The following is a 19,082-nucleotide window of genomic DNA, read 5'->3' on the forward strand; positions in this document are numbered from 1 at the left end:
ACCACGTGGAGACTTAGAGCCCCCAGAAGGGCTGTGCAGGGCAAGGGGTTGTCCCTCCCACGGCTGGAGTTTCAGTGCCACAGGTGAAGTCAAGGACTGAAGGGACGTGCTGCGGCTCTCCCTGTCCCCGCTGTACCCCATTAACGAGCAGCGTCTGCTGGAGCCGTTCCTTGGGCTCCATTCAAGCCATCAGCCTTTGTTACACCGTGTTCCATCAGCTCTGCCAGCGACACGGCTGTGGCATGTGCCAGGGATTTAGGAGCACGCTGCCAACCCCACACAAGGGAGCCCAGATCTCTGCTCCGTGCCAGCAGGCTGAGACTGCTGTAGGGCGGGGCCGGGGGTCACCAGAAACCCCACAGAGCACCCCGTCTCCCAGGGCACAGGGCTGGTGGTGGCTCAGGTGCTCTACTTGGTTGCTTTCTCCTCTGGGATCTGTCCCTTAGAGATGGGCTTGTGCAGCAGGGGCTGGATTTGGAGCCAGGGTGTGAGCTGGGCCCCTGGCAGGATTCCAGGGGAGGCTCAGGGCACATCAAGGAGCTGCAGGATAGGGGAACTCAGCCCTGTGTACAGCCCTCACTAGCTAAGCACGTGCAGCAATGGGGATCCAGGCTCAGGATGGGTGTGGGCTCACGGCACAGCAGGGATCAGGCTCATGGTGAACTGGAGCTAAGGGTGGAGAAGAATTCAGATTCTGAGGACTTCAGGGAGTCAGGCCGCACAGCCTGTCCGAGAGGGAGTCAGGGCACACCTTGATGTCTTGGCACAGGGGAGTTGGGCCTAAGACCCTTCAGAGAGTCTCAGGAGGAGTCGGGGGCCCGGGGGAGTCCAGACCAATCTGGGGTCAGGGCTCCCAGCCTAGTAACCTGTGTGGCCCTGAGAGGGGCAGCCAAGAGGGAGGCAGCTGCAGGTTTCCCCAGGTCACAGTCGCTCTCGCTAAGCAGTGCTGTTCTCCTTTTGAAGTTTCAGCCCTGCTTGCGGGCTACTTATTTATCTCCGTGATTTAATGTTCATTACCAAACCCCATAAAAGATTCAGGCTCCCTGTGTGACAGTGTGACAGAGCTGTTCTCCCACCCCACCCCTTCCACCTTCTGCCTTCCACCGGGCACCAGCACACCCAGGGCCTGTTTCTCCCCACAGCCAGAGGCATAGAGTCTGCCTCCAAGAGGGCAAGAACCAGCATTCAGCCCCGCACACCTTGCCTGAGGCCAGCATGCCCCATCCAGCCCCCCATGCCCTGCTTTAGTGGGTCATGCCTACTTATAACAGAGCTGCAGCTGGCTCCATGCCGAATAAGATGTTTTACCTGACCTCCCCTCTGCCCGCGCCCGGGATGTATGTGAGCATTACTGGATTGGCCTGGGATTGGGAAGAATACGGGATGCTGCTGGAGACTGTCTGCCAAAAGACCTGAGAGAGCTTTGCAAAGGTTAGTGGATCACAGTGGCCGTTTGCTGCCCAGATCGTTGCTAGATCATCTGCAGTTGAGAGGCTGTTGCCCTTTAAGTGGGTATGCCTTCTCCTCCCATCTCCTGCCTCTATCCAGAAGAGAGGAGGGATGAGATTAAATGGGACAGAAGGCAAGAGAAGCACCCAGAATGTGATGGAAGGGGTGTGGGAGGTTGATCTTCTGCAGAGGTTTATTAATAAAAGCTGCGTCTGTGGTCTACGAATAGCTCCTCTGTTGTGGTGACACAGCGACGGAGTCGTTAGTGTAATTCGCTGAGGTCCCGAGAGGCTCTCCCTTCGGGCCAGCGCTGGAGACGAGGTGACACATCGGCTCAGGGAGAACATCGGCACAGACTACAGGAAGCTCCGGGGAGAAAGGCGGACAAGCCGTGGGTAGCTCTCTGTGTGTCACAGACAATCAGCTCTTGGGTCTCGGCACCCCCGGATGGCGTGAGAATGAAATAACATTGGGAGGGCGACAGCCAGCTTCCCAGCAGAAGGATATTTACAAAGAGAAAGATGACAGCATTCAACAGGGAACGTGCTCCTGCCACCCAGCCCATATGGGCCCAGGCCTCTCCAACGCTGGTCCTGCCACTCCACCCGTATGGGTCCAGGCCTCTCCATTACTGCTCCTGCCACCCAATCCTATGGGCTCAGGCCACCCCAGTGCTGTTCCTGCCACTCAACTCCATGGGCCCCTTCCACATGAGGTGTTCCTACAGGGGAATGCAGGCAGGACTGGGAGCTCAGATCCTCCTGCACCTGGGCTGGAATCTGGCATGGGCGATCACGGAAAGTGGGACAGAGACATGCGCTCATTGGCAGCCACGAGTGTCGAGAGCAGAAGATGCATCATTAATCAGGCAAAGAGCAGTAGCCTCCACAGGGGTCCCTGGAGCCTCTGGCAGCTCACGCGTGCCAACAGCAACTAGCCAGGTGGTTAGTGATTCTGCCATGCTGGCGGAGCCTGCCCCACCCAGCATAGCCTCTGGTACATGTAGAATGAGCTCGTCGGGTATCGAGCCGTGTTGCAGGGTGGGTGAGTGGTGAGGCAGTGTCAGTGAATGCTTGGATGTGGAGGGGCCACATGGAGAGTTGGAGATGTTGTCTGTGCCGTGGCAGGGTGCTAGGCAGGTGTCAAGCTGTCCTGTCTTCATAACCGCCTTCCCCGGAGGTGAAGGAGAGCCGATCTCATGCAGGGACACTGTGAGTTCCCCAGGAGCAGCTGTTCATTTCACTGGGGTACTGTCAGCAATTCCACAGCTGCATTAGCTTAGCTTGGTGAGTGCCATACAGGGAGTGGAGTCCTGGAGGGCAGCAGGTGGCAGAACTAGGGCTCTGCTTCCTCCCATCCTCCGCTGGTTGAAGACCAGAAGCACCTCGCCACCCTTTCCCCAGGTCTCCAAGCATGGTGCAGGTGGCAGACATACCTGGAGGCAGACTCGCTGGAGCGGTGCTGGGGGCTGAGGCCAGATGGCCTCTGATGGACCACCTGCTCTGACATCACAGGTGCAAAAGCCTCACGGACAGATGTTGTGTTCATCAAGAGACAGCCACTGAACTGCACTCAGACATTTTCTTAGTGTATCTGCTGCTTCTGCAGGTGCTGGTCTCTAGGACAAAGATGGCTGCCCAAGTGTCTGGGACCCTGGCACAGCTGGAGATTTTTAATTCGCAGGAAATATAGTGATCCAGCCCTCTTTGCTCTGCCAGTCCTATCACCAAAGGGCTGACAGTGCGTGGCCTGTGCTTGGAAATGCCTCGATTTCCTAGAGCTCCAGGTTCAAGTCCTGGCATGGGTAACTCGATCCTCCCCCATGAGGCAGGGCTGTGCAATTCTCACTTTACAGCTGGGAAACTGAGGCACAGAGCAGGACAGTCACATGCCCAGGGCCACATGGGCTGTCTGCAGCAGGGCAAGGAACTGATCCCATGCTTCCCAAAAGAGAGGCTGGGGCTCTAACCACTGGGCCAGCCTTCCTTTCCTGCATGGAGGAGGGTGTATATGCCAGTGATGTTGGTGTCGACTTTAAAAACCATGTGGGTCTGGAGCCACTGGGAGCCTCCAGGGGCTTTGGGCTGGGTCTTTTGTGACGGCTGTGTAGACACGTAAAGCAGAAGAGTGGTGTTTGTCAGTGGCAGTCTCTTCAGTGCCACTCCACAAGACCCAGTCTCAGGCCTCTGCCCCTTGACACTCTGCATCCCGCTCCACAAAGGCCCCACTGATGTGTGGACTAGGCTTCATGAGAAGGAAGGGGGCACATTTCTGGTGGTCACAGTTATGCCCTGGAACACGAGGGCTGATCACCCTTAACTTGTCATTGGGATGCAGGGTGGCCACGGTCACTGTCACAGCTGCTCTGAGCCATAGAAACGGCTGCTCAGCGGGTGAATTTCATTAAACTATTTGCCTCGATAACAAGGGCCGCTGGTGAATGAATGATCAGTTATTATTTAATATTTATATTGCAGTGAAGTCTAGAAACCCAACTCAGGATGGGGGGGGGGGGAGCTAGTTTGCCAGGCATTGTACAAACCCATCATTGTGATTGTGATGCCATGCGGCCCCTACCAAGATGGGGGCCTCGTTGTGCTAGGCGCTGTACAAACACCTAGTGAAAGACAGTCTCTGTCCCTCAGAGCCTACAGTCTACATAGAAATAAAAGGGGGATAGAGAAACTGAAGCACAGTGACTGGTCCATGGTCACACAGCAGGTCAGTGTCAGAGCTGGGAATGGAATTCAGCTCTCCTGGCTCCCAGCTCAGTGACCTATCAGCTAGGTCAGTGTAGCAAATGGCAGATCCAGCCCATGGGACGATTCTATCCAGCCCCCCCCAGCAGACCTGCCCTACAACATGGGGTCCTGCACGTGGTGTGACCTCACACGTATAGGACACCAGTTTGTAGAGCACATATTTCTGCATGTGGCCCGCAGAGGCGCCCCACATGGCTGCATCCAGCCCACGGCAATGAGGAGGTTGGACCCCCCAGCATGCTGCTGCCCATAAGAAGAGCCAGTCCCTGCTCCACAGGTCTGATGTGGACGAGCGAGCTCCACAAGCTGTTTCCAAGTCGTGTAAAGCAGTAGCATTTCCTTCCACCCGATTTACGTTCGTTCCCCTTCAGTTTCGCAGCCTGCCTGTCCAATGGCATGTTGCATGGGACCATAGAATCATAGAAGATCAGGGTTGGAAGGGGCCTCAGGAGGTCATCCAGTTTAACCCCCTGCTCAAAGCAGGACTAACGACCATCCGAGTGACCGTCTCACTGCTGTTGCAGAGCCCTTTCTCTCGCCCCCTCTCCTGCCTCCTCTAAATATGGGAAAGGGTCTTACGCAGGGGGGGGGGACGACAAACAGCCCCCTGAAAATCTGTCCTGCCTGGCTGGGGTGTGAGGGCTTTGCCCCAGCCCCTCTAGCATAGGGGGCATGGCCAGTGTGCAGGGCACCACAGTTGTTCTCTGCTTCCCAGTGGCCATGGCAGGCAGAACATACATTAAAGCAGCCCTGAGGCTGCTGTTATTTACACTGGGAAGGGGCAAGCAGGGCCCTGGTCCAGCCCCAGAATACAGGGAGCCAGATTCTCAGCTGGGATAAATCACCGTAGCTCCATGGACTCCAGTGGAGCTACGCCACTACTGGTGGCAAATATAGTGCCCATCTTCAAAAAAGGAGGATCCAGGGAACCTGCAGACAGACTGGTCAGGCTCACCTCAACCCCTGGAAAAATCATGGAGCAGGTCCTCAAGAAATCTATTTTGAGGCATTTGGAAGTGAGGAAGGTGATCAGGAACAGTCAGCATGGATTCACCAAGGGCAAGTCATGCCTGACCAACCTGATTGCCTTCTATGATGTGATGACTGGCTCTGTGGATGTGGGGAAAGCAGTGGACATGATATATCTTGTCTTTAGCAAAGCTTTTGATACGGTCTCCCACAGTATTCTTGCCAACAAGTTAAAGATGTATGGGTTGGATGAATGGACTATAAGGTGGATAGAAAGCTGGTTTGGTCATTGGGCTGAACAGGTAGTGATCAACGGCTGGATGTTTAGTTGGCAGCCGGAATGTGGAATGCCCCAGCGTTCGGTCCTGGAGCCAGTTTTGTTCAACCTCTTCATTAATGATTTGGAGGATGGGGTAGATTGCACCCTCAGCAAGTTTGCAGATGACACTAAACTAGGTGGGAGTGGTAGATACGCTGGAGGGTAGGGATAGGATACAGAGTAACCTAGACAAATGGCAGGATTGGGTCAAAAGAAACCTGATGCGGTTCAACAAGGACAAGTGCAGAGTCCTGCACTTAGGATGGAAGAATCCCATGCGCAGCTACAGACTGGGGACCGACTGGCTGGGAAGCCGTTCTGCAGAAGAGTACGTGGGGGCTACAGTGGACAACAAGCTGCATATGAGTCAACGGTGTGCCCTTGCTGCCAAGAAGGCTAACGGCATTTCGGGCTGCATAAGTAGGAGCATTGCCAGCAGATCGCGGGAAGTGATTGTTCCCCTCTATTCAGCACTGAGAGGTTGGACTAGGAGGTTGGACTCGATGACCTCCTGAGATCCCTTCCAACCCTAATCTTCTATGATTCTATGATGGAGCCATGCCAATTTATGCCAGCTGAGGATCTTGGCCCAGCACAAAAGAGACTTGCAGCCACATTAAGTCCACCTCAGCCGAGCCCACTGTCTGTTCATGTTGACCCCTTCCTGTGTCTGCACTCTCTGTCACTGCCTTTCTCCTGCACTCCTCTATTCCTGCTCTGCAGTTCAGAGATGAGGTGCCCAGAACCAAAAGTATCACTGAGTGGAGTTGCGCAGCTGCTTATTTAATACCGTTCTTGTATTTTTATATTTTCTCTCTTATTCCCTCGCCTCAGATAAACTCTGCACCTAATACATTATTTGCAACCACCTCTGTGCATTCAGCAGCAGGCTTTACTGAGCTGTCTGCCAGTGACACCTCGGTCTCTGTCCTGAGGAGCTATAACTAATTCAGAACCCATCGGGGTGTGAAGAGTTTAAATCATTCCTTCCAAGGGGCATTACATTGCACTTGTCTAGGACAAATTTGGCCTGCTGTGTTGCTGTCCAATTACATCGTTCTGTTCATTCCCTTTGGACATCTGCACAGCCCTCCAAAGTGCTAACCGAAATCATTCTGTGCCATCAGCAAAATTGGCTGCCTTAACATTCCACTCCCGTTCCAAGTCATTAATAAACGTCCTGAACACCAGTCCTAGTCCTGTTCCATGGGACACCCCGCTTTGAATGCCTGCTCACTGTAATGGTGGTGAGTTGTGGGTGTTATGGTAGCGTAACGCCCTGCCTTAGGTGTGTCGTTAGAGCAGTGGGGATTGTACCTGGGACCTCTGAATCTTAAGGGGTGAGCCTCAACTGCTTGAGCTAAAAGACCTACCCTCAGTCTGCTCAGCTTAGCCAACAGTGGGCGCATCAATCTCTGTCTGTGTCACAGCTACTACCAAAAGAGGACAAAAGTGCCTTGCTGAGTGGGTTACAAAAGAACGTAGAGAAGTGATTCTCAACCTATTTACCAGTGCGGGTTGCATCCAATACTACCTGCATGGCTCTGAGGATGTCACATGGGCCGCAGCCGTCTGCTGATTGGGCCGCAAGCAGCCCGCGGGTTGAGAACCACTGCACTAGAGGCTCCAACCGAGATCGGGACCCCAGCGGGCTGGGTGCTGAACAGACCAAGTGAGAGACAATCCCTCTGCCAGAGAGCTTGTAGTCTGAACAGACAGAGGAATAATGATGATCTCCATTGACCAGATGGAAAGCTGAGGCACAGAAAGATTGAGTGACTTGACCATGGTCCCACAGGGAGTCTGTGGCAGAACTGGGAAGTGAAAGCTGATTTCCTGAACCCTGTCCAAGTCTTAACCACTGGACCAGCCTTCCTTCATAAGAACTGGCCACTTATTTTTCCTCTGGGGCCTGATCCACAGCCAGTCGATGAGTGTCTTCCTGATGATGTCAACAGACTTTGGATGAGGTCCTTATTTCTGACCTCAGCCAGTTTTGAATCCATGGGAGGCCTTTAAACTCTCACCCCTTGGCTCCTGAGCTTCCCAGCCATCTCATGAGTGTGAATATCGCCATCTTCGCCTCCCTCAGTCACAGTCTTAAGCCTTTCACAGGGTACGCCTCCACAAGCAAGGCTGGCTTGTCCCTAGCATACCACATTCAACTAGGTACTTTAGAATAATCAGCAGTACTTACTGTTACCTTGCAGATTGTCCTTAGGCAGCGCAAAATATGTTCCTGACCCCAGGAATTTTACCACAGACATTGATGAAAAGTCTGCAGAACTGGTGCTCTAATAATAGCCTGCCCCTCCCCCAAGTAAAAACATTTCCCTGCCAGCTGAACGCTAGGGGAGGGAGGGTGCTAGGCCTCAGCTACACCTGTGCAGAGGAGGGGACCGATCCGTCCCTAGCAGCTGGAAGCTGAAGCTTGATGGTCAGGTTAGAAATGGGGTGTGGAAAAGACACCCCCCCCCCAATGTGATGCTCCCCAATGCCCAGCTGTGGGATTTCAAGGCCACCTTTGAAAATCAGCCCTGGCCCATCTGTAATAATTTTTCCTCTCTCTTCCTGACACTGATGTGTAGATCTCTGGTCTGTAAATACCAGCATCCCCCTTAACATCTTTTTTTTTTTTTTTTTAGAGAGGGACCCAGGGCTGGCTGCTTTCCAATGCACTGGGAGAATGGTTGTTTTTAATGATAAATTACACCTTTTTGTGAACAGTTCGGTGACTTTGTTCCTCGGCTCCTTCCGAACCTAGCAACAAATGCCATGTGCCCCCCCGTGATTTATGAACGGCACTCTGCTTGCGGCTGTGGAGGTATTTCCCTTTGCAGGCCCCTTTTCTGAATGCCAGGAAGAGTGGTCCCTTTGGGCTGGAGTTTCTGCCGCTGCCCCTAGGCGCAGCTTGATTAAACTCCCTGTGGCTCTTTTAAGAGACCCAAATGTGTGGAGCAAAAGCTGGGGTTGTCGCCAGGGAAGATATTTGTCAGATTTTTTTTTTTCCAAGGCTCGATTGCTCAAAACCCAGCTTTATTTACAACTCCAAGCCTTGCAGGAAGAAGGCAGCTACTGATCTGATTTTCACTAGTGTCAAGCACCCCATAGATCCTATTGGAGTCAACCCAGGTAGATTAATAGCTTTTAAAGCCAGAAAAGACCATCTAGTCTGACTTCCTGTGAGTAACCGACCATAGAATGTCACCGTGATTCCAGCATCTGGCTCATAATTGCTGTTTGAGCTAGAGTCTGTCCTTTGCCCCGTTTTGATTTAAAGACTTTGCGTGATGGAAAATTGCCCACCTCCCCAGAAATCTGGGCCAATAGTTCCTAACACTTAGTCTTAAAAAATACTGCTCCTAATTTCCAGTGTGACTTTAGCCTCTGCTTCCACTGCCTCGAATCTCCAACTAAAGCCCAGAACAAGGAGATCTGGCTGTTACACTGCTGATTGTGTGAGCCAGGACAAGTCACTTCAATCGCTCACGGCCTCTGGTTCTCCATCTGTAAAATGGGGAGAATAATTCTCACCTGTGGGGCTGTGAAGCTTGTGTAGGATCTGTGGGAAGTGTTCTTGGAATGCAACCTCTGTTACTGTGCAACTGTCTGAGGCAACTATCTGTTACTGATGTGTCCTTCAATTAAAAGAGTGTGTAATGCTAAAGCTTCCCCCTGACCTTTGGTATCTCAGAAGAAATGTTTGTTTTGGATGAAAGTTGGGAGCATTTGCAAAGCTGTGCAGCCTGTTGACCCCCTGCTGGGCATGCCTGAGTCTTATCTGTGATCATTCCTGTTTTATTTTGCACTTACACAGCGCCTTTCACTAAGAACATCAGGCAGATGGGGTAAGTAGAATTATAATAGGGGTCACTCGCTCCCGACTGGAATGCAGCCACCTCGGGGGTGGGAAAAGGCAGTTGTTTCACAGCAGTACAATAGCGTGAGACAGGAAGTGGAAAATAATCTTCTATCCTGGGGATCTTCAACCTGCGGGTCTTGACTCCCCAACAGGTTTTAGGGGGGTCACTAATACTACCCTCCTCCCATTTCTTGATGGCTAGATGGGGCAGGGGAAAGCAGTCCTGAAACTTTCTGTTCAAGGGGGTTGTGACAGCAAGGAAAGAGAATTCTCTTCCCTGAGGTTCCTATACCATGCTCATCGTAGCATCTGAGCCACCTTCCAGTAGTGCGTTACCCGTTGTGGCTAATGTGTGTCCCATGTTTGTTCTCTCAGCCTCTCCCCCAGTGGGAGGAGTGTACGTAGGGGGGTGTCTGGTTGTGGTAGGGTTTTTCCAAGTGTAGATTGCTCTGTATTTCTGTTAGAGAAGGCAAAGGCAAAGAGACATACCTGGCACTTGGAGCCAGGTGGGAAAAGGTGCGTGATGGTCCTTGGTTCCTGGGGGAGTTAATTCCACAGGCTGGGACTGGCCCCCAGGAAAGCTCAGTCTCCTACACAGATGAGCCGTACCCTGATTGTGGAGAGTTGGATTGGGTTTGGAATTTGGCCAGGACCTGGTGGCTAACACACATCCTGCTCTTCCGAAACACGCCAGGCAGAGGAGCTTTGGTGACCACAAGAGGCCAGAACACTGACCTTTACTCCTTTGACCAAACCGATTTCACCGTGGGGCAACTCCTTTGAGACATCCCTGTAGTTTGGCCCAGTATCTCCAGAAACACTGGTTCCCCTAGCACCATGCGCTAGCACCATTCTGAATCAACCCCAACACTGCCTCCGGCAGCCCCCTGCTGCTCTGTGGGGCCTGTCTAGCCACACCTGTGGCACCTGATGTCTCCAGTCAAGTGTTGACCCAGCTCATCTCCGCTTTGCCTGGAAGAGCCAACTGGCCCGCTGTGCAAGGTGCCACATTCCCAGGCTGTCTTTTCACCTGGCCATTGGAGATGTGATGCACCCAACAGACACAGGGGAGGCGTCCCCACACCGGAGCGATGTGCGGCTGTGCAGGCGGAGAACACACTGGGATACAGCAGGAGCAGCCTGGCTGCTCTACATCCTCCTTGCAGACCTGCCTGGTGCCCTACCCCAGCTCCTTTCTCTACGAATATGACTATCTCGGGAGTCTGTCATGTCCCTAGGAAGCCTGCAGCATCCCAGCCAAGCCTCCAGCCCTGGGGTCTGACAGTTTGCAGAGGCTGGGAAAGGGGGTTCTGGCTCCGTGTAATAAATCATTCCCCATAGTGTTCTTGCCATTGGATCGGAGGTGACATAAGAGCCAATCTCTCAGGTCCTGTGCTTGGCCTGAGGCTGGCAGGAATCTCTGTCCCCATGCCTGCTGATCGTCCCCGCTCCCCCACCCTTGCCGAGCGCAATAATCGCGGGCTTCACCATCTCGCCACGTCCCAGGCAGACAAATGACACCGGTGGCTCCTGAGCTGCCATTGGCCCAGCTCCCTCTCCGGGCTGAAGCGTGTCGTTTGCAGCACGTGTCTCCAGGTGGGAGGAAGCAACTGGCAGGGAGGGTGACAAGCGGGATCAAGGGCCTGGAGAATGGGGCGCAAGCGAAGGTGGAGCCTCCCACTTTGCGATGTCCCATGTGTGGCCCACCCGCAGAGACACCCTCAGTCAGTGGGAGGCCCATGGTTTCCCTGTATGGAGATGCCCGAGCCAGAGCGCTCCTAGGTGGGTGGGGGTATTGCTAAGACTTAAGGGATAGCACTGAGCAGTGATGTTTGGCTGGACCTCCGGAACTAGCTCTTAAGAGTTGCATGCGTATAGATCCATGAATTATTAATAGACTATTATTGCAGAGGTTAATTATTCATTAGCATTGATTATTATTTATACACCGCCTCAAGTGTGCGTTACTAGACCACAGAATGACCTCCCAGAGAAAGTGCTGTGACCTCTCCCCTCCTCCCTCTATGGCTCAGGGCATCTGAAAACAGGAAAAGGTGTGGGCCAGGGGCTGCAGGAAGCAACCCTCTTGGGGGAGTGTGGGGGGGGAACTGGTGCATCTCCAGCTGTGCTTATGTGCCAAATCCTGCAGCCTATAGTCAACCCAGATGCCCAGCTCTCGTCAACAGGAGCTTTCCTTGTGTCAGCGCTGTGCAAGTTGGCCCTGTGAGTTTGGGACCGTTGATCAGCATCATGGTGGGGGAGTTATACATGTAACATTCTCCGTTTCACACACCCACAGGCACAGAGATCTGTGGTCCCAGCCTAGTCTCTAGCAGGCACCTAACTGGATTTGTTTGCACTGCCATCTGGTTTTCTTGTTGTAGAACGTGGGCTCCCAGGGAGCGTATTGACGCCTGGGGACGCCCACTTCTTTTCCACTCTCCTTCATCAGCATCGATCCCACTGGGCCAAGCTGGGACCCTGCTGGGCCCAGGAAGCCTTTCACCATGATGGGAATGGAAATCATCCAATGTGGGAAGAGGAATCAAAAAGGGCTGGTGTACAGAGCCTTTCACTGTTAAGTCAAAACAAGGAGAGTTCTGTGGCACTTTAAAGACTAACAAATTTAATTATGCCTACAAAAGTTAAATTTGTTAGTCTTTAAAGTGCCACAGAACTCTCGTTGTTTTTGCTATATACAGACTAACACGGCTACCTCTCTGGAACTGTTAAATCACCGGCTCTCACATGCCCCCAACTCTGGGAAGACTGAATGGCTTGGAGGATGCAGCATGTGTTGCAGAGCCTTCCACCCCAGGTCCTTGCTTTCCGTCAGGCCTAGGCTTATCACAGAGGGTCAGTGCAAAGATTCTCACTGAGCATGTCACTAAGGCCTCTGTTGCAACTGGCACCTTTTATTGGCAGAGACAGCCAGGGCCACAGGAGTCAGGGATTCTGCCCTCCCCTTTCCCTCCTGTAGCTGATCCTGCTCCCAAGCAAGGCTCAGTGGCATACCGTGGGTCTCCGGTGCCTGGAAGCCAAGCCTGCATATGCACGCCTCTGCCGCACCGCCCCCCCACGCAGAATAGGAGGGGTTCCAGTACCACCCCCCAGCTGCCCCAGGGAGGGGGGGTCTGTACCTGCAGGGAGGGGTGTGAGGCCTGGGGGGGCACAAATGCAGGCTTGGCTCCACCACCTCCCCACTCCCTGCACTTACCTGCCATGTAACGCCTGCCTCTCCCACTCCAGCCCTGCAGCCCGGTGCTGGCTGGGATGGGGACGGCCTCATCCCCCTGAGTGGGGGCCAGGCCTGCCCTGCCCATTCCATTCCATTCCCCTCACTTCACAATGCACATGGGGGGGGGGGCGCGGAGGAGCAGCCACCCCTCAGTCTCCTGTGCCCCCCACCCATCGTAAAGGGGTGGCCCGGTGCCGGCTCCAATGGGGCAGCCTCAGCCCCCAGCCTGGGGGCGCTGGGTCTGCCCTTCACGACATGCAGAGGGTGGGGGGCGCTGGAAGGGCTGGTGCCCCCCGTCCCCTGCATGTTGTGAAGAGCTAGCCCGGCGCCCCATTTCTCCCCCTCTCCCCCGCAGATTGGCCCCCCCGGCGCCCCCTTGGTACGCCACTGGCAAGGCTTGCTAGTGGGGTAGCAGGGGAGCTTGCATTGCTGTGGCCCATGCTGTACCTTGCCTGGGGGTAGAGAAACGTCTGACTTCGGAGCTGGGCGTCCTTCCAGCATCTCCTCCCAACCCCGCCGCGCAGACGTTTTGTAAAGGGAAAGCAATAAGGGAGATAATGGAAGGATTCAGGAGACAGGGAGAATCCGGCTTTCCGGCTTGAGTAAACAAAGGTGACTCATTCCCTAAAGCCAACCAGCGGGGAGAGCCCAAACAACTCAGCCGAGTAGTTAGGCCCATTTGCAATGAGATTGGAGTGATACAGCACAGATGCTGTAGCAGGCCTCCCCCAGGATGTGTTGTAGTTTAGGGGAATGCACAGTGACCAGCAATGAAATTAGTGGGACCGATCCCTGCCTGGTGCACATCCATCGCACTAAAGGTGACTCACCTAGCAGCACAGAGCCTGCCGTTCCAGACCAGGCCAGCAATCCCTCTAGCCAGCTGTGCTGTGTCCAGCAGTGCTCAGTTCCATGTGCTCCCCCTGAATGGACTGCTGCACATTAACCTGCCCATAGCTGAGGGTTCTTCCTAGCCCCAGGCCAGTAGTGAGGAACCTGGGTCTTGAAACATGAGGGATTCTGTTCCCAGCACTTGTGGGGAGCTGGCTGGTCACATGGCACTGGCTCCTCCTCCTCCTCCTTTGCTAGCTGCTAAGTTGCAATTTAAAAAGCAAAAAAATACATTAAATACTTTCCTAATGGGACTCTTCCATGTGAATAAGGGTGACAGTTGTCTGGTCATCAGTGGGAGGGGGAGGTGGGGCCAGGAGATGGCCAGTGGGTGGGGAGCAGGTTTGCATGATCTTTACTGGGTGGGGAGGTGTCCATGAGAAGTTTTTGTTGATAGAATTTGACACCTCTCACTATACATGTTTATCATAGTTGGTGTAACTGTGGAGATGCTTAATATTCATATACATGTCTAATCCTTTTGGGAGTTCACTAACCTCTTGTCCTTCCTGATATCTTGTGACAAGGAGTTCCACAGATTCATTACGCTTCATGTAGAAAGGTATTTACTTTTATTCGCTTTAGATGTCTTGCCTTTTCACTGAATTGGATTTGTCCTAGTATTATGTGCAAGGCAAGTGAAAGCAATGACTTTATCCTGTCTGTATTAGTCATCATTTTGTAGACCTCTGGCCCGTCCCTTCTTACTCACCTCCTCTCTAAACCAAACAGTCCTAATCCTTGTCATTGCTATTCACATGGAAGTTTTTCTATGCATCTGATCATTTCCATTGGCCTTCTCTGGATCCCTTCTATTTCTGCTATCTCCTTTTTGAGTGGTCTAGATAGATGGCTATGAATGAGGTGAGTAGATAGGTCACCCAGAGCGGCGCACAGTATTCCAGGTGAGGGCATATCACTGATTTACAGAACGGCATTAGAATATCTGCAGTTTTATGCTCTAATTTTGCTTTATCCCTTTCCTGTCTAAACATTTTGTTTGCAATTCTGCCTGCCTGCCACTGTGCACTGAGTAGAGAGGTTCCCTCTGAAACGGCTGCGGTGGCGCCTCAGCCTTTTTCCTGAGTGGTTATGGTTAATTTAGAGCTCATCATGGGGTAGGAGTAGTTCAAAATGTTCCTTGCAACATGCATTATCCTGCACTTATCTCCAATGGATTTCATAACCCATTGCGCTGCCCTAATATCCTAGATTCACTAAACCCTTTCTTACGGCTTTTGCTAGTATTTACTAAATTAAATCGATGCCGTGGCAACTGCACATTTTGCTCCTTCACTTTTCATCCAGGCATCCTACCAATGGCTGGAACATGGAAGCACGACAACGTTAGCCATGTCAGAAAGGGAGCATTTGTGCCTGCCCTTTGCTTTCAGTCTTTCTAATCCAGGGCAGAAGTTTACCTCTCACCCTGTGATGACTTAATTTCTTTACAACATCTCCTGATGCGCTTGATCAGAACTCTTTTGAAAGCCCATCAACCATGCCTCCCTTATATACTAGTTCAGTTGTTCTCAACCCATTCCACCCTCTCCTTCTATCTAGCCAGCGCCCTCCTCCTCTTTAGAAATATAGGAAGGGCAGGTTGACTACAACACCTTGTGTCACCAATTGATGACACACCCCCGCACCTCCCCGGGGGGAGGCGACTGTCAGGCCAAGAATCTCTGCGTTAGTCAATTGACTCCTCCAGAGCATTCTAGTAGATTGGAGAGGCAAGACATTTCAGCTGCCCAGGGATGATCTGCCCCTATTGTATTTTGTCAGCCACATCCCTGGCCCTGCCTGCTGAGCTGCAGAAGGCACATTTTATAAAAACACACAGATCAAATGATGAAGTGCAGTCTCACCATGATGCCTTGTATGCAATGCGCGGTTTCTGGCTTGGAGATGGGCTATCCCACTGCACCATGATATACTCAGTATGCCGAATTCAGGGAGGAGATTCTATGTATCTTGCCACAATGTCATGTGAAAAGTGTGGGTGTGACTCAGTACACTGTGTCCATGTTCAAACAGGGCCCTGGTTTGGCCTAACACCTTACGTCGTCTGTTGTACTGTATTTGGATGTGTGTAACCAAGATGGTAAACTCTCTGGGCTGGGGCTGTTCTCAATAAATGTCTTTAGAGTGCCCAGCACAATTGGAGCCTGATGTGGATTGGAATGCAGGCGCTGCCCTAATGCACTAAGTGTGAGCAGATGGTGCTGATATACAGAATGCACCCTATCTGGGCGAGAATGGGCTAGTTCTCATTGCTGGGTATTCCCCATGGCGCCGTGCCTGGGCAAGGATGGGCGGCTCTCACTGCCGGGCATCCTGCACAGCACCCTGCATCTGGATACATGACTGGGGAGGTGTTTGGTGTCGTACCTTTGAGGCCGCAGTGGGGTGGCCCCAATGGTATCTGTCGCCATCAGGTGTCAGAGTGGAAGGGGCACCCTACTGGAACATAAGCTCAAGTGCTCCAAGGTGCGGGTGGGTCCATGTGCTCTCGTGCGTGGCAGGTGACCTGTCCCATCTCTGTCTGACCAACCACGTGGCTGTTGCCCTCCTCAGAGCTCTGCCCGTGCTGTCTGTCCTTCTGCCCCGAAGGCTGAGCTTTCCCCAGCATCTGTGCCTGGGGATGGTCCTGTAGGGGCTAGGCTGGCGGGGGTCGGCTCAAGACAAAACAGACCAGCAGGAGCTTTGTGTCCCTCTCTCCCCTGCCAACCCTTTTTTGCTGGCTCTCCCACTTGCCAAGAGGCCTGACCTTGTGGTTTCCTCTCACCAGGGGTGCCCTCCCGCGATGTCCTCCTGGTCTCAGCCATCATCACCATCAGCCTTAGCTTCACCATCGTCCTGTGCGGGGTCTGCCAGTGGTGCCAGCGCAAACTGGTAAGTGCCGTGACTCGGTGGGCGGGGGGCCCGGCTGCCCCAGGGTTGTCTCGGATAGGAACAGCTGGTGGGCAAGGCTGCCCCAGGCGGGGGAAGGGTAACCGCGGGAACTTAATTATGCCACTTGGGGTGTGGCATGGGCAACTGGTGCTGCAACAGCGCCGTGCGTGACCCTGAGAAATGAGAGCAGCATGAGCTGCAGGGTGGGGAGACCAGCCCAGATGCGGCAACAGCATCCGAGCCAGGGCAGCAAGGAGAGAGAGGAGCAGCAGTCCAGAACTGCAGCTGAGCCAGAGAGGAACAGGGTCCAGCAAAGCCGCTAGTTTAACAGCAGAGCTTCTCCTGAACGGGGTCCGCCATGCCCCAGAGCGGAGACTCCACAGTCCCTGGCGATTCCCCACCTGTAATGGTAGGACCCGAACTCAGCCCCTCACCAGAGCACAAGGGTGGAGGGACCCTCCCCAGAGACCCCCCTCCACTCATGCTGACCAAAGGGTAATGGTGCCCCCAAGCCCCAACTTCAGCTACTGCAGCATCCTTCACCTCTGAACCAAAGGGTGGCTTTAGAATATAGTACAGCCAGCAGGCTCCTGCTTCCTACAGATCAGGGGGCAGCCCTAAACACACAGTAGCTGACGGCCCCTTGGTCCCCACAGAAAACAGGGCAGCCCAAATGCAGAGCTTCCAGCCCCTGCTCCCCATAGGACACGGTGCCGTCTGTGTCCCTCAGGAGGCAGGCCTTGCACTGGGTTGGCTTTCACAGCCCAGGCTCCTCGTTCGCACCAAGGGAGGGATCTCACTGCTAGAAGCCCGGGTGACAGTGAGGAGCTGTCACTGACATCGGTGGGCTGGCTCCACCGGGTACGACATCCGGCAGTTTCTTTTCTTTACATTTCTCTCTCTCTGTCCCTCTTTCCACCCTGCATCTAGCCATGGGTCTAGCAAGGTCCTTCTCCCAGCTGTACCTGAATTCTTCAGAGGAAGGCCAGTCCTTCTTCCTGGAATGCACGTGGGAGCATGGGGGTGGGAAGAGATGCTTTCCTGACCCCACCTTAGCTGGCACAGACATGTTCCCAGTGCTGTGAGTGAGCATCTTCACATGCACACACCTCTGCAGAGAGGCCAGTGGCAGGGAAACCTACAGTCCCCCTGCCTGAGGGAGGTCGGAAGGGTCAGAGCACTGAGCAGGGACCAGCACTGGCCCCTCTCAGGTCCCACTTTGCCCCACTAGGTTTTCCTTTAAAGGCAGGGAAAGCAGTCGAGATCAAAGGAAATGGCGAAGCCTGAAGGTCAGGCCTTCTCCGAATCCTGCACCACACTCACCCGTCCTTCACAAGGCCAGCATGCATGGGGATGGGGAGTTCCCCACCAGGCACACAAGTGAGCAGGAGAAGACGCTGGCTGGGTGCAACCCAGGCTCCCCAGGGCCCAGCCTAGCCTTATGCTCTAGTGCATAAAGGCTTTGGTCACTATGCATCCCAAAGACTACACCCACCCTCACCCAGAATGGCTGGAGAGGCCCATGTGGTTTCCCCACTTCCTGGAGGGGTCAGAGTTTCCAGCTGCCCCCTGTATTCCAGATCTACCCTACACCCCCCACCCCTCCCATGCTGGTTGTAGATCCCTGGGTACCTCACCCCACCCTCTTCTCCTCTCCCCATAGAGGGGGCACTGGGGCAGGTACTCCTGGCTATGCAGCCTACTCACACCTCATCCAGCACCTGCCTTCCCCTCCACCCCACCCAATCCCTCACATAGATACAGATCACACCCAGCCACCCTCTGAGTCCTGCAAAGTCTGACGTGGCACCGGCAACTGGCCAGCAGCTATGTGTCGCCTTTCTGATGGAGTCAGGGCTCTCACCAGCTCAGAGCTCGCCTGCCCCTATACAGAGCAGTAGGTGAGATTGGGTGTGCTATTCGGATAATCACACAACTGCAGTCTGTCAGGTTGGAATTTTTACCCATGGGACAGCTGCTAAACTCGCTGGTGGAGGATGGACAGGGATCCTGAGGCAGAGTTAAGGTGATTGTTGGAAACTTAATCATGTACTTCCCCTAATGTTATTTTAAAGGACACTCCATTCTTAGCCTTAATTCTGTTTTAACAAAGTTTAATCTCAGGGAATAAGATGTTTCATTAGGACACGCACTAACGCTGCTCTTTATGTCACTTGAAACTGGAAACCATCAAGCCCTGATTTTCCGCCTCCTGGGTCCCATTTCTAGAACGCACTTGCCTGTCTACGAAATAGCAGCTCTTCCATTTTTCTCTTTTATTGGGGTAGCAATTGTTTTATTTATTTGGAGCCTCAGCAAGATCCTTTATTTATTAATTCAGTGAGATTGTTAATTAAACAGCAGAGTGACAAAATGTAACTTTCCTACTCGGAGCTCTCGCATTCCCCAACAGAAAGAAAGAGGAGTTGCTTGTTATGAAAATCAATCGCAGCCAAATAAATCTAATTGAGCTTATGGGATGTCGGGGATCAGAAACAAATCAGGTATGAGGGCAGGGGATAAGATGCTCCCTCTTGTGTGTAAACAAAACTGCAGGAGATTTGAATAAAGGGGGAAATACTGAGGACACAGCATGAGGCGTAAGGAGGAATTAGGGGTAGTGGGCAGAGGAGTTTAATTAGGGATGCACAATGAGATGTCGAGAGAGAGACACTGGGGTATGCAGTCAGAGGCATA

The 19,082-nt window shown here is 53.2% G+C and overlaps 1 protein-coding gene across 1 annotated transcript in view; it reads left to right on the plus strand.

Annotated features, from left to right (window-relative positions):
- The window catches only part of SYT7 (synaptotagmin 7), a 151,189-nt gene that overhangs the window by 60,506 nt on the left and 71,601 nt on the right, over positions 1-19,082 (plus strand). Inside the window, exon 2 of the mRNA XM_067541465.1 lies at positions 16,282-16,385. Coding sequence (XP_067397566.1) covers positions 16,282-16,385 — 104 coding nt within the window. The remainder of the gene's footprint in view (positions 1-16,281; positions 16,386-19,082) is intronic.

The sequence above is a fragment of the Emydura macquarii genome, unplaced genomic scaffold (genome assembly GCF_026122565.2).
Source record: "Emydura macquarii macquarii isolate MOO-44397 ecotype Brisbane River unplaced genomic scaffold, CSIRO-AGI_Emac_v2 contig_670, whole genome shotgun sequence".
Lineage (NCBI taxonomy): Eukaryota > Metazoa > Chordata > Testudines > Chelidae > Emydura > Emydura macquarii.